The 14,450-nt window shown below is 50.5% G+C and overlaps 1 protein-coding gene across 1 annotated transcript; it reads left to right on the forward strand.

Annotated features, from left to right (window-relative positions):
- The first annotated feature begins 1,032 nt into the window (after positions 1-1,032).
- On the forward strand, positions 1,033-4,812 carry LOC143770277 (uncharacterized). Its single transcript, XM_077259745.1, has 3 exons — positions 1,033-1,288; positions 1,883-2,982; positions 3,870-4,812. The coding sequence occupies exons 2-3, from the start codon at positions 1,894-1,896 to the stop codon at positions 4,095-4,097; spliced, it is 1,317 nt and encodes a 438-aa protein (XP_077115860.1). The 5' UTR covers positions 1,033-1,288; positions 1,883-1,893; the 3' UTR covers positions 4,098-4,812.
- Positions 4,813-14,450: the final 9,638 nt, after the last annotated feature.

Here is a 14,450-nt window from a genome sequence, read left to right on the forward strand (position 1 = left end):
GGGCTCTGTCTCTGTTATGGGGGCTCTGTGTCTGTGTTATGGGTGCTCTGTGTCTGTTACGGGGGCTCTGTCTCTCTGTTATGGGGGCTCTGTCTCTCTGTGTTCTGGGGGCTCTGTCTCTCTCTGTTATGGGGGCTCTGTCTCTCTGTGTTATGGGGGCTGTCTCTCTGTGTTATGGGGGCTCTGTGTCTCTGTTATGGGGCTCTGTGTCTCTGTTATGGGGCTCTGTGTTATGGGGGCTCTGTGTCTCTGTTATGGGGGCTCTGTCTCTGTGTTCTGGGGGCTCTGTCTCTCTCTGTTATGGGGGCTCTGTCTCTGTTATGGGGGCTCTGTCTCTCTGTGTTATTGGGGCTCTGTCTCTGTGTTATGGGGGCTCCGTCTCTCTCTGTTATGGGGGCTCTGTGTCTCTGTTATGGGGGCTCTGTGTCTCTGTTATGGGGGCTCTGTCTCTCTGTGTTATGGGGGCTCTGTCTCTCTGTGTTATGGGGGCTCTGTCTCTGTGTTATGGGGGCTGTGTCTGTGTTATGGGGGCTGTTTCTCTGTTATGGGGGCTCTGTCTCTGTTATGGGGGCTCTGTGTCTCTGTGTTATGGGGGCTCTGTGTCTCTGTTATGGGGGCTGTGTCTCTCAGTATTATGGGGGCTCGGACTCTGTGTTATGGGGGCTCTGTGTCTGTTATGGGGGTAGACACGGGCTATAAGCTCTGCTCTCCACACGTCAGACATGGAAGTTTTTCTTCTCACGATGACCGTTATCACTCGTACACGGCCGTAAAGTGAGACCTCATCTTTCCCCTGGAAATCACATCGAGACTCCAGTAATTTCCCGTCATTTCAGGACTCTCCTGACGTCACGGTTGCTATATTTAGCACGTGACGTTTCCAGACCCTCCCCGTCTCCATGGTAACAAGATAGCTCCTCCCATTATTGTACGACGAGCCGTGCTTCACGTAATTTCCAACTTCCACGCCCCCTGCTCGCTCATTGGTCCGTTCAGAATCCTATATAAGCACCGCTCCTCCGCTCTTTCGTCATTTTACGCCTGAATCACAAACACAACGATAACAGATCCTGCGCCCTGATGACCAGGTATGGCCGATACCGATAGCTGTTCTCCGCTTAGTCATCGCCTCTCCCTCATGTGCTGTGTCCTGAGCAAGAGACCAGTCGGAAGAGCTGAAGTGCGACCCCCCGCCGCCTTCCACCGGAGTATCCAGGAGCCTCCAGCCCAGGAGACCGCCGCTAACTTCTGCTGGAGCGCCCTGGTCACAGGCTGATAGCGCCCCCTGGTACGTATGCGAGGCACTGACCGGATGTGACTTTCTATGAAGTAACTGTTTACCATCCACTTCCTATGGGGCTGATGTGGGTTCATTCATTGAAGTTAGGGTGTGTGTCCCTTTAAGTAGGGCAAGTAATGGGGGTGGACCAAGTTGCCCCCTTCTCCACATGATGACCCGACTGCTGGGGCCTGCACTGATATCACAATGTGGCCCTTTTACCCCTGGCAGTGTCTGTTGCTCTATTTATTCCCTCTGGGGCTACTGGGCTTGGCTTTTTTTCAGTAGCCCCTCACTAGTGAATGACTGGGGGTCTGGTGCATCATACACTACCGTACCATTGTAATGGGGATCAGCGTTCCCCATTGAGGTCTATGGTGGTCCTGTGGCTAGGAACTTGTTGTTCCAGCTTGAGAATCCCTGATGAAGCGGTTTCATGGCGAAACTTATCTCAAATCTGAGTTGTTGTGTTTTTTTTTTTTTTTTTAATAAACTAGGGTGGTCTCATCACTCCATTCTCACAGGGACCCTTGTCTGTCTAGTGCTTGGATCTGTTCTTACATTGCTCATGATCCGTTTCTAACTCGCCCATTTTTATTTTAGTATCCTACAGAATGGGACTGGACCATCTCAACTTTCGTTTATACTGGAAAAACTTGACTTCTCCAAGCCGCTGGCATAGAGGCACCGCTTCCCAGTTTGACGTCCTGAAGGATCATCCACAGTTGCCGGTTGTCCTCACTGACTTTGGGTCAGACGTGGTTATAGTCACAATGGCCGCCAGGATCCTACAGACCATAATTTCCCTGAGCAAGAACCTTCTGCAGAAACGCACCGTGTATTGGATCATGCTTCCTCGTGGCTTTTTGAGCAAGGCCTTGCGTGCCGTCGTGGTGGTGTGCTGGAGTGTTCTGGACGTTCTGTTACCACTACTGATGAGCGTGTACGTTTACAAGAGGGTGGCCATGTCTAAGAGTGAGAAGCCAATGAATATGGTGACTAAGGGTCACTGCGAAGGTCCGATGGAGCCGGAGAAGATGATGGATGGGGAGATCTGCAGTTTAACGATGGAGACTGTAGGAGACATCACAAACATGGAGGTGGACAGTGAATGTGAGCAGATGCTGAAAGAACAGGTTCTTCTACCATCTTGTACCAACCCAATCATGTCCATGATCTGCATGCCAACTGATGAGACAGACTCCTCCGAGGAGTCTGAAGTGGACAGTGTTAAAGGTTTAGACTTCTCACAAGAAGAGATGTCTACGGACAGCGGCATGCAAGAGTCCTGGACTCCAGGGTCCAAGTGTGAAGAGGACCTCGGCGTAGGAAGTGATTGGTCTGACGAGGACTCTTGGGATGAAGAGAGTAATTCATGCCAGGAAGACAACGATGACTTGTGGGCATCCTTCTGCCGCAGCGATGATCCGTATAATCCGCTTTCTTTTGCCATGCCTACGAAAGGTCCCAAGAGGCCAAATAAAGAGGTCTCCATCGAAAGTGGTAGAACGCAGCAGATCCTGGGTAACTTGGACTGTTCTGAAGTTCGTGATGTCAAAATGGAGTGTGGGACTGTTACTGAAAAACCAAAACTGAAGACCAAGCTGTGTAAGAAGCCGATGCTCTCCGGATACAAGTCTACTCACAAGTGTACGCTGCCCAAGGAGGAGGCCAAGGAGGAAGCTGACCAGAGCACCAAGAAAGTAAGTGATAAGATACAGTAGAAGTAAACTGTTGAAGGCTTGCTTTGGCTTTTTTTTTTTTTTTTCTTCTACACTTTTTAGCTAAACTTGTGCATCTTTGGAGTGTGAGTGTGGTTCATTAAGACTGGTGTTGGCACCTTAATGTATCTGCCCCACCACTGAGTACCTGAGTTGTCCACAGATGGCTCAATTTGTAGGTGGGGATGGTAGTCATCTCATGACCCTGTCAAGGGGTTGGGGTGCTGTATACCCATCTGACGGCAATTTGTCCCACCCAAGTAAATCAGCCGAGCCTGTAATGTTCAACACCTCTGGTGGCAAAGGATCATGTACTGTAATTCAGAGTGGCCAAAACTGCTCGTCCCACATCTGTAAGTCAGGAGATTACCCCTCAATACAAGTTAGGAAATACAAGGAGGGCTTTACAGTACCTTGCATACATCCAATAAGTGACTCTTGAGGTTAAGTAAGGGGACCTTCTCTGCTTACAGGAAAGATGGTGGCCAAAAATATACTATATTCAGTCCCTGATGCCTTTTGCTGTGAGATAATTAGGACAAGTCTGGGAAGAAATTCAATATTTCTACCTGGGGATTAGTGTTAGCGCTGAGATCTAAAGTTTCAGGTCGTTGCATAATGTGTCTCGTGAGGCGTGATGTCATCTTCTGAAACAATCAGGTGGTGATGGATGGGAGACGTTGGGGAGTAGACAGTCGGTGACTGCTGTCGTCATCATGACTTGGCTCATTAATGGTGTAAATGACTGTAATTATCACATGGTGTGGCCTGTCCTCCCCGGGGAGTCACAGACCTGCTATGTTAGACTCAGATCTAATGAAGCTTTATTGTTAAACCTGGATCTTATATTTAACCCTTTTCTATTTTAGGTGCGCTTCTCATCCAAAGTCACCATCCACCCTATCATTACCTGGAGCTTTGCTCACAGAATGGCCCGGAAAGGACCCTGGGAAGTGTACGCCCGAGATCACAGCCGCTTCCAGAGACGGATCGCCGAGACGGAGGCCGCCATTGGCTTTTGTCTGAAACCTCATCACAGAGAAAACATCTGGGCTGGATTATATGCAAACCCCTCGTATACAGTTATGGACATGTGAACTCTTCTGCCTGATTTTTTTCTAAATTTTTATTTTTGCACTCACTTGTAGTAATCTTTTGCACTGGGTCCGGGTGGGACGTTCAGTTTTGACAGTGTTATTGGAGGACGTTTATTTCATTAGTGGATGGTTTTAAATTGTTTTTTAGTTTGCATTAACTCCATGTACATGGGTGCCAGGAAGCCCCAAAATGTGACCCGTTTTATGTTCTGATTCCCCCATAAATGTTACTGATCATATCTCAATGCAAAAAAAAAAAAAATGGTACGACACTTACTAGTCAAGTGGCACGGACCGGCCTCATCTGCATCTACCTCACCCTGCCCGGCATTGCGTGGCATTACATGTGCATTGCCGTAACGTGCACTGATGGCTGCTTAATCCTGGTCTCTGGCCGCTCCAAACAGATGGAGATTTGCACTAATGTACTCCCAATTCCTGGGATCGGTAGTAAATCTGACAACTGTCCACTTTGTTCCAAGAAAGTCGTGCCAAACTGTACATTTTTATTTTTCTGGATTAGAAAAATTGCATCCTGCCCCTTCTCTCCAATCTATTTGTATAAGACCTATGTAGTAATTGTTTGCAGTGCCCCTACTGGGGAGATTTAGTTAGTTGCTCCCCTTCTGTTAGGAGGGTTTGCAACATTTTATTTAACATGTTTTTTATTTGTATAATATTTTCTTAATATTTATAAATAAATATTATTTCGTTATCCTGTTATCGATATGGTGATTTATTATGGTCTGTTCCTTGGAGATAAAAGCCATTTCTGACTTTCTTCTTAACACTGATCTGGTTTCCAAAACGGTTTGTTACTTTTATGCTTTAAGTGTCTCCTCGGGGGCTCTCGCCCACTGTGGCACATGGCGCTTCCTCGGGGGCTCCCGCCCACTGCGGCACATTCCTGAGGAAGAGCAATGTGGCATCTGATAAGGAGCGCTAGGGATAGGTTTACACGACATGGGAATTTTAATGCTTTAGAAATCTGACATCTCGGTGTGCAGGTTCTGAACCTGCTTCTTGTCTCAACGGGCCTAAAGTTCAGTTTTTGTAAAACAGAATATATAAGTGACCAGTAAGGCGTTAAGTCAATGTCTGGAAAAGGCTTAATCTCTAGTGGAAGCATTAAGGTATAGTATTCTGCAGGAACGTTGACATGTCAAAGGTAATCTCCGAAAAAATCCCCTAAACCACTTATACCTGTATGTAAGGACTTGGGACCCCTCTAAATGTTGTCACACTTGTAGTATAGGTTTTAAGTGGTTTATCCAGCATCGCTGGAGAGCTGTCACACAGACAGCTCTCCAGCGACCAACGATGCTGAGGTCCCCGGGTAAACATCGGGTTACTAAGCGCAGAGCCACGCTTAGTAACCCGATGTTTACCCTGGTTACCATTGTAAATGTAAAAAAAACACACTCACCTTCTGATGTCCGTCAGGTCCCTGGCCGTCTGCTTCCCGCACTGACTGAGCGCCGGCCGTAAAGTAAAAGCAGAGCACAGCGGTGACGTCACCGCTGTGCTTCACAGCCGGCCGGCGCTCAGTCAGTGCGGGAAGCAGACTGCCAGGGACCTGACGGACATCAGAAGGTGAGTATGTATTGTTTTTTTTGACATTTACAATGGTAACCAGGGTAAATATCGGGTTACTAAGCGCGGCCCCGCGCTTAGTAACCCGATATTTACCCTGGTTACCATTGTAAAACATTGCTGGCATCGTTGCTTTTGCTGTCAAACACGACGATACACGCCGATCTGACGACCAAATAAAGTTCTGGACTTTCAGCAACGACCAGCAATATCACAGCAGGATCCAGATCGCTGCTGCGTGTCAAACACAACGATATCGCTATCCAGGACGCTGCAACGTCACAGATTGTTATCGTTGCAAAGTCGTTTAGTGTGAAGGTACCTTTAAACATCTCTACGATTTTATCCCAATGCATAGTAGGTGTAGTAATATTAGCAAATGCCTCCAATTAGAAATGTATTGTGCAAATTTCTAATTGGAGGTATTCACTACTACACATACTACATATTGGCACAGGATCTTAGAGATGGGGATGTCCCTTAACTGAATCTGGCTCTGCAGAGAAATTGTGGCTCCTGTCTGCAGAATTGTGCCCGACGCTGGCAATGACTCCATATGAGCGCTCTGCAACCACTCACATAGGTTGGATTGGCTGCAGCGGTCTCGCGTCTGCTCTTGGTTAATGAATATTGGGAGGGCTGCTGGGGCAGGAGAAACCAGTGAAAATTACAAACTAATCTGCAGTGTTCCCACCCCAAAACTAAAATATAAAATTAAAATACACGTGGAGCATATGTTAAGTGTATGTTCACACTGGCTATGTACCTTACCAAACTTAACTAACAAAATGATCAAATACCCTGAAGTAATTAGTACATAAGGTGTTTGGTTTCTTAGGTTGTGAATATTCCCACCCACCCCCTCCAAGGCTGGCTAATCTCATCAAGTAAATCCAGTCTCTGAAGGAACCACTGGCCTTGATGCCAAAGCAATTCTACAATGAGGCCCATTATTACTAGTACAATACCTTGTAGCCTCTGTAATCACTGATCAGATATGTCAGACTAAAGGTACCGTTACACTAAACGACTTACCAACGATCACAACCAGCGATGCGATCGTTGGTAAGTCGTTGTGTGATCGCTGGGGAGCTGTCACACAGATAGCTCTCTCCAACGATCAGGGGAACGACTTCGGCATCGTTGAAACTGTCCTCAACGATGCCGAAGTCCCCCTGCAGCACCCAGGTAAACATCGGGTTACTAAGTGCAGGGCTGCGCTTAGTAACCCAATATTTACCCTGGTTACCATTGTAAAAGTAAAAAAAAAACCAAAAACACTACATACTCACCTTCTGATGTCTGTCACGTCCCCCCGCCGGCGGCTTCCCTGCACTGAATGTGTCATAGCCGGCCGTAAAGCAGAGCACAGCGGTGACGTCACCGCTGTGCTCTGCTTTACGGCCGGCGACATGACAGACAGCAGAAGGTGAGTATGTAGTGTTTTTTTTTTTTTTTTACAATGGTAACCAGGGTAAATATTGGGTTACTAAGCGCAGCCCTGCACTTAGTAACCCGATATTTACCCTAGTTACAAGTGAACACATCGCTGGATCGGTGTCACACACCGATCCAGCGATGACAGCGGGTGATCAGCGACGAAATAACGTTCTGAACTTTCAGCTTCGACCAGCGATATCACAGCGGGATCCAGATCGCTGCTGCATGTCAAAGACAACGAGATCACTATCCAGGACGCTGCAACGTCCCGGATCGTCGTCGTTCTCGCTGCAAAGTCGCTTAGTGTGAAGGTACCTTTAGCTTACAGCAGAGATGGACTAATAACTTCAGGCTCTATTGATGCCATAGCGGCAGTGAATTTACAGCCACCGTTTAATTCTGGTTTTCTGAAAAAAAAAATAATGGAATGTTTGCCGACAGTGACTGGAATCTACACCTCGATGACTCCTACTTGTGCATACTACTCATATCTGAGGCTTTGTTTGTCAGATGATGACTGTGACTCATCTGTGCCGTTAGTGTGAATGCTACTAGAATTTTTGTTTCACCATTTAGATCAGGGGCCTCAAATTATGCGTGTTTTCAAGATTTCCTTCGCCCTGCACAAGGTACTGGAATCATTCTGTGCAGGTGATTAAAGGGCCACTGTCACCCCCTCCAGCCGTTATAAACTAAAAGAGCCACCTTGTGCAGCAGTAATGCCGCATTCTAACAAGGTGGCTCTTTTAGTTTTAGGTTCAAGTATTCCCAAAAAGGAGATTTTTGTGTACTCACCGTAAAATCTCTTTCTCTTAGCCTCTAATTGGGGGACACAGGACCATGGGTGTTATGCTGCTGTCCACTAGGAGGCGACACTATGCACAATCTGAAAAAGATTAACTGTGGCTCCTCCTGTGCAGTATACACCCCTGGACGGCATCAGCCTTCTCCAGTTTTGTGCAAAAGCAGTAGGAGGAACATAACATGAATAACATAATTATGCCTGTAAGAAGGCAACTATGTACGAGCTCAAGAAACAATATGAGAACTCAACAGTTACAACAGCCCGGAAAGGGCAACAGGGTGGGAGCTGTGTCCCCCAATTAGAGGCTAAGAGAAAGAGATTTTACGGTGAGTACACAAAAATCTCCTTTACTCTGTCGCCTCATTGGGGGACACAGGACCATGGGACGTCCTAAAGCAGTCCCTGGGTGGGAAGCAATGGACGAATATTGTGCAGACAGGCCCGTACACTTAGGGCACCGCCGCCTGCAGGACACGTCTACCCAGGCTCGCGTCCGCTGAGGACTGGGTATGAACCCTGTAGTGTTTAGTAAACGTGTGTAAGCTAGTCCAAGTGGCCGCCTTACACACTTGTTGTGCCGAATGGCCCAGGAGGCCCCTACCGCCCGTGTAGAGTGTGCCGTAATACCGGCTGGAAGAGGAGAATTCTTAAGGCGATACGCCTCTTGTATGGTGGATTTGATCCACCTGGCAAGAGTAGCTTTGGAAGCTGGCATACCCTTGTGGCCGCCTTCCGGAAGGAGGAAAAGGGAATCAGACCTCCGGAAGGACGCAGTCCTAGACACATATATACGCAAAGCCCTGACAAGGTCAAGCGTATGCAGAGCCTTCTCCACTCTATGAACCGGAACCGGACAAAGGGATGGTAGTGAAATTTCCTCATTGAGGTGGAAGTCGGACACAACCTTTGGGAGGAAGGATGGGACCGTACGAAGAACTACCTTGTCCTGGTGAAATGCCAGGAAAGGCCGTCTGCAGGAGAGTGCTGTCAGTTCAGACACCCTGCGTAGCGAGGTGATTGCCACCAGGAAAACCACCTTCTGGGAAAGAAGGCGGAGCGGGACCTCCTTAAGAGGTTCGAAGGGTGGTTCCTGCAATGCTGTCAGGACCAGGTTGAGGTCCCACGTTTCTAGTGGTCGTCTGTAGGGGGGAACCAATCGGGAAACCCCCTGAAGGAAAGTACTTACTTGCGGCTTGGTAGCAATGCGCTTTGGAAAAGCACTGAGAGGGCTGACACCTGGCTCTTAAGCGAGCCCAAGGACAGCCTGGCCTCCAGACCCGATTGGAGAAAACCAAGTACTTTGGGTATGGAATAAAGGATCTGGCCACGAGATTCGCACCAGGTAAAGAAAGCTTTCCAGGTACGGTAATAAATCTTGGCAGAGGCTGGTTTCCGTGCTCTGATCATGGTTCCAATGACATCTGCCGAGAGCCCTGCCTGGGTTAGAACCCAGGTCTCAAGGGCCACGCCGTCAAATTGAGAGCCCCTGAGTTCTGGTGGTAGAACGGCCCTTGTGATAGAAGATCGTGGCGGTCGGGGAGACGCCAAGGAGCGTCTGCTGTAAGTTGTACGATGTCGGCGTACCATGTGCGTCTGGGCCAGTCTGGTGCAATGAGGATGGTTGGAACTCCCTCTTGTTTGATCTTCCTCACCACTCTGGATATCAGGGGGAGAGGTGGAAAAATGTACAGAAGCTGGAACTGGGTCCAGTCCTGAACCAGAGCGTCTGCTCCGAGCGACCGCGGATCGTGTGTTCTGGCAATGAAGTTGGAGACCTTGGCATTGAAATGGGATGCCATTAGGTCCACATCCGGGGTCCCCCAGCGGAGACAGATCTGTTGAAAAATTTCGGGATGGAGAGACCACTCTCCCGGGTCTATTCCTTGTCGGCTGAGGAAGTCTGCTTCCCAGTTGTCCACACCCGGAATGTGGACCGCCGAAAGAACCGACCCTGTGTCCTCCGCCCAGCGGAGGATATGTGACACTTCCCGCATCGCCTGGGTACTGCGGGTCCCCCCTTGATGATTCACATATGCCACAGCCGTGGCATTGTCCGACTGTATCCTGATGTGAGAGGCTGCCAGTAAGTGATGGAAGGCCCTCAATGCCAGTAGGATGGCACGAATTTCCAGGATGTTGATGGGCATGGTCGCTTCCGCTGGGGACCACTTGCCCTGTGCCCTGTGGTGTAGGTGCACCGCACCCCAACCCGTCAGGCTCGCGTCGGTGGTCAGGACCTTCCATTGACCTGAGAGAAAGGATTTCCCCTTTGCTAGCGAGGTTGGCTTGAGCCACCAGTGCAGGGACCTCCTGGTTGACGACGTTAGCTGGAACTCCCTGTCGAGAGAAAAGGGATTCCTGTCCCAGGACTTGAGAATGGCTAGTTGGAGAGGTCTGAGGTGAAACTGGGCAAATGGGACAGCTTCTATTGCCGCTGCCATCTTGCCGAGAACTCTCATGGCAAACCGGAGAGATCGAGGGGGTTTGCGGAGGAGGGTGCGAACTGCTAGTCGGAGAGCCAGTGCCTTGTCCTTGGGAAGGAGCACTAGACCCCTGGAGGTGTTGAATAACATTCCCAGGAAGGTCAGGGACTGACTCGGGGTTGGTGATGACTTTTGTAGGTTGATTAACCAGCCCATGCGACTGAGAGTATCGGTTGTGATTGAGACGCTGAGCTCGCAGTCCTTGAAGGTGGGAGCCTTGATGAGTAGATCGTCCAGGTATGGAACGACTACTATGCCTCTGGAGTGCAGGACATCCATGGTGGCTGCCATGACCTTGGTGAACACTCTGGGAGCCGTGGCGAGTCCAAAGGGGAGAGCCACGAATTGGTAGTGGTCCTGGCCTATTGCGAACCTGAGAAAAAACCTCTGATGGGCAGGTGCAATAGGTATATGCAGGTATGCGTCTTGTATGTCTATGGAGGCGAGATATTCTCCCTTCTCCATGGACGCAATGATGGACCGAAGGGACTCCATGCAGAAATGACGGACCCGTACATAGTTGTTGAGCTGTTTTAGGTCTAGTATGGGCCGTACACTGCCTCCTTTCTTGGGAACTACGAACAGATTGGAGTAGAACCCTCGGAAGCGGTCGGTCGTGGGTACCGGTACTATGACTCCTGATTGACAAAGCGAGGAGACCGCTTGGTGATAGGCTCGAGCCTTGGCTGGCGGTTTTGGGGGGACAGAGAGGAAGAACCGGTCCGGTGGGTTGGAGGTGAAGTCTATTTTGTATCCGGAAGACACTAGTTCCGTGACCCACCTGTCTTCTGTAATAGGCAGCCAGACTTGATGAAAGAGCAAAAGTCGGCCGCCTACTGGTGTGGTGTCTTCCGGAGTCCGTGAGTCATGAGGAGGAGAAGGTCTGAGATTTTCCTCCTCTGGGCTTAGACTGGCCTGCTTTTGACTGCCAGGTCTTGTCCGACCTTTGCGTCGATCGTGAGTTGTCCCTGCGTGGGGAACGGTTACGATTTTGTACTGGACGCGAGACGGACCAGCCGGAGGAATTCCGAAAGGATCGGAATCGAGTTTGGTTACGCTTCTTGTAAGTGCGTTTAGGTTTCAGTTGGGGAAGAGAAGTACTCTTACCCCCTGTGGCGTTGGATATCATAGTGTCCAACTGTTCACCGAAAAGTCTCCCACTGAGGTAGGGGAGGTGCGTGAGGGACTTCTTTGAGGCTGCGTCCGCTTTCCATTCCCGCAGCCAGAGGATACGCCGAATCGTGATGGCGTTTGATGCTATCCCCGCGACTCCCCTTGCTGAATCCAGAGCTGCATGGAGCATGTAATCTGCTACAACAGCAATTTGAACCGCTTGGTCCGACAGTTCAGGAGCGGATGCTTGGAAGGCTTGTAAATTCTTTGCCCAGGCCAGGATGGCCTTGGCAGCCCAAACTGAGGCGAACGCGGGAGCCAGGGATGCCCCTGCTGCCTCGAAAATTGAACGAGCCATGCGTTCTACCTGCCGGTCTGCTGCGTCCCTTAGGGTTGAGCTATCTGGCAGTGAAAGGAGGGTCTGTGCTGCTAGCCTGGAGACTGGGGGATCCACTTCAGGTGGATCTGTCCATTCCTTGGTGTCCTTCTGTGGGAAGGGGTACCTCGCCTCCAGATATTTGCGATTAGCGAATTTTTTCTCAGGCTGTGAGAGCTGTTTTTTAAGGATCGCCTTAAACTCTGGGTGGTTAGAAAAAACCTTAGGCGGCTTCAGAGGTCCTTCAAAGGAAATCTGATGTTCTGGGGCCTCTGGTGGCGGATCAGAAATGTCCAGCACCCGATGGATGGACGATATTATGTCCTCAACTAGCGCTGTATTGCTAGGAGGGATTGGGATCAGGGACCCCTCAGTTTCTCTGTCTGAGTCAGAGTCGCAGATGCCTTCCGAATCCTGTGTATCACTGAGGCGTCCCCTGCTAGGTGAGCTGGGGAGGAGGCCTTCTCTGGTTGGGGATTGCGGAGATCTGCATTGTCTGTCCCTGGAATGGGACGGTCTAGATGACCTGGAGCAACGGTGTCTCTCCCTAGAGGGGGATGACCGTGTGCTATGGGATGACGCAGATGGACTTGATCTATGGATCCGCTTGCGTCCTGACCTAGACGTGGATGTGCCAGGGTCATCTTGTTCCTGAGTCAAGCTCTCCCGTTGTTGGGTAACGGTCATAGCCGGGGCATGACCCTGCAGAGCCTGAAGCAATGTGGAAGTTAGGTTATCTATAGACTGCGTCATAGATTGCGATAACTGAGTAGCCCATTCCGGCGTGGCATTAGACACCGAGGCATTGGCAGGGGCTTCTTGAGGCTGTGACACAGTAGTTTGTATACAGTTCTGACAATGCGGGTACGTGCTACTACTGGGGAGAGCGGTCCCGCAGGCTGTGCAGAATGCATAATAGCAGTTCTGCCTGGTTCTCTTGGACCTTGAGCCCGGCATAGTGCACAGAGTGCAGAAGTGCTGCCAGCAGATGGACCTTACAGGGGTAGAGAACCTACAGGGGAGCCTTATAGGTAATATGGATTCACAGCTGAGTAAAGATAACCCAGCTGTGATCTTACCCCACCAGTGTACCCCTAGGTCCAGCACCGAAAATCCACAGTCCTGTGCCCCCCGGAGACTGGCTGCCTGGTCCTGAAGGACCGGGAGATGCAGGGTTAATCTGCAGCCGAAAATGGCTGCAGAGACAGAAGAGAGAGGAGGAGAAGGGGGCGGAGAGCTGGAAAAAGGCTGCAAGGCTATAAAAAACCCGCCCTTTCTGTCTCGATCCGCCCCTTGTATGACACTGTAGAGTGTCATATTTGTCATCCGGGGGGCGGGCCGAGGGGCGGAGAGGAGGCTGCTGCTTCAGCTAGGCCGAAGCCGGGGCCTAAATTAGATGCCTGAGGCCCAGAAGGGCTCCAGGCCGGCGCGAAAGTCCGGGAGGGGGTCGGATCTGAACCGGACCCCTCCGGATTTGAAGGCAGGATGGCGGTGGGGCTATAAGCGGAAGGGGGAGCCCGGCTGGGGTCCCCCTGAGGCAGTATAGAGCTGGTGCTGCCGCAGAGACAGGGACGCAGGGAACCCTGTGTCTGTATGTGCCATGCCTGCCTGCACTCCCCCCGGCCCCAACAGGAGCCCGCAGCTGGGCTGGGGTCCCTGGATGCAGGCGCAGTGTGCTGGCCCATTGCTGGGAGCTGTAGGATGCTGCCTGTACAGGCCTTACCTGAGGTGTCTCAACCTAATACCCCCAGAGGGGGATAGGGAGGGTGCTTTGTCACACACCTTCAGGGGCCTTTATCCTCGCCTCGACCTCAACCCAGAAACCAAAAGGAATTGGGGAAGGAGGGGGGTCTCGACTTCGAACCAACACCCGAGAGGTTGGGGAAGGAGCAGCATGGGGAATAGCCATCTCAACTTCAACTGGGCACCCCATAATAGGGGGCCGAGGAAGGAGCCATGCCGGGGGTCTCACAGGAGACCCTCTTTTCTTCATCTGTAATCCCGTCGGGAAACGGAGTAAAAATCTTTAGGTGTGCCTCCTTTGCGACACTAAGCAAAAACTGGAGAAGGCTGATGCCGTCCAGGGGTGTATACTGCACAGGAGGAGCCACAGTTAATCTTTTTCAGATTGTGCATAGTGTCGCCTCCTAGTGGACAGCAGCATAACACCCATGGTCCTGTGTCCCCCAATGAGGCGACAGAGTAATAAAGCGTTTTGATACTTAGCCACAATACCGGTCTCTAGCCAGGGAGGCGGGTCCTCACTCCCCAGCTTGAACGGCGCCTGCGCAGCACAGTAGTACACAGCGCAGGCGCCGGTTTTGAAGCGTAAACAGCGCTGAGGGGGCGGCGACGAAAGCCCATGAAGATTGGAGTAACGGCAGAGTAGCGGTTCAAGCTGGGGAGTGAGGACCCGCCTCCCTGGCTAGAGACCGGTATTGTGGCTAAGTATCAAAACGATTTATTTTGGGTATACTTGAACCTAAAACTAAAAGAGCCACCTTGTTAGAATGCAGCATTACTGCTGCACAAGGTGGCTCTTT

The sequence above is a fragment of the Ranitomeya variabilis genome, chromosome 4, assembly GCF_051348905.1.
Source record: "Ranitomeya variabilis isolate aRanVar5 chromosome 4, aRanVar5.hap1, whole genome shotgun sequence".
Classification (NCBI taxonomy): Eukaryota; Metazoa; Chordata; class Amphibia; order Anura; family Dendrobatidae; genus Ranitomeya; species Ranitomeya variabilis.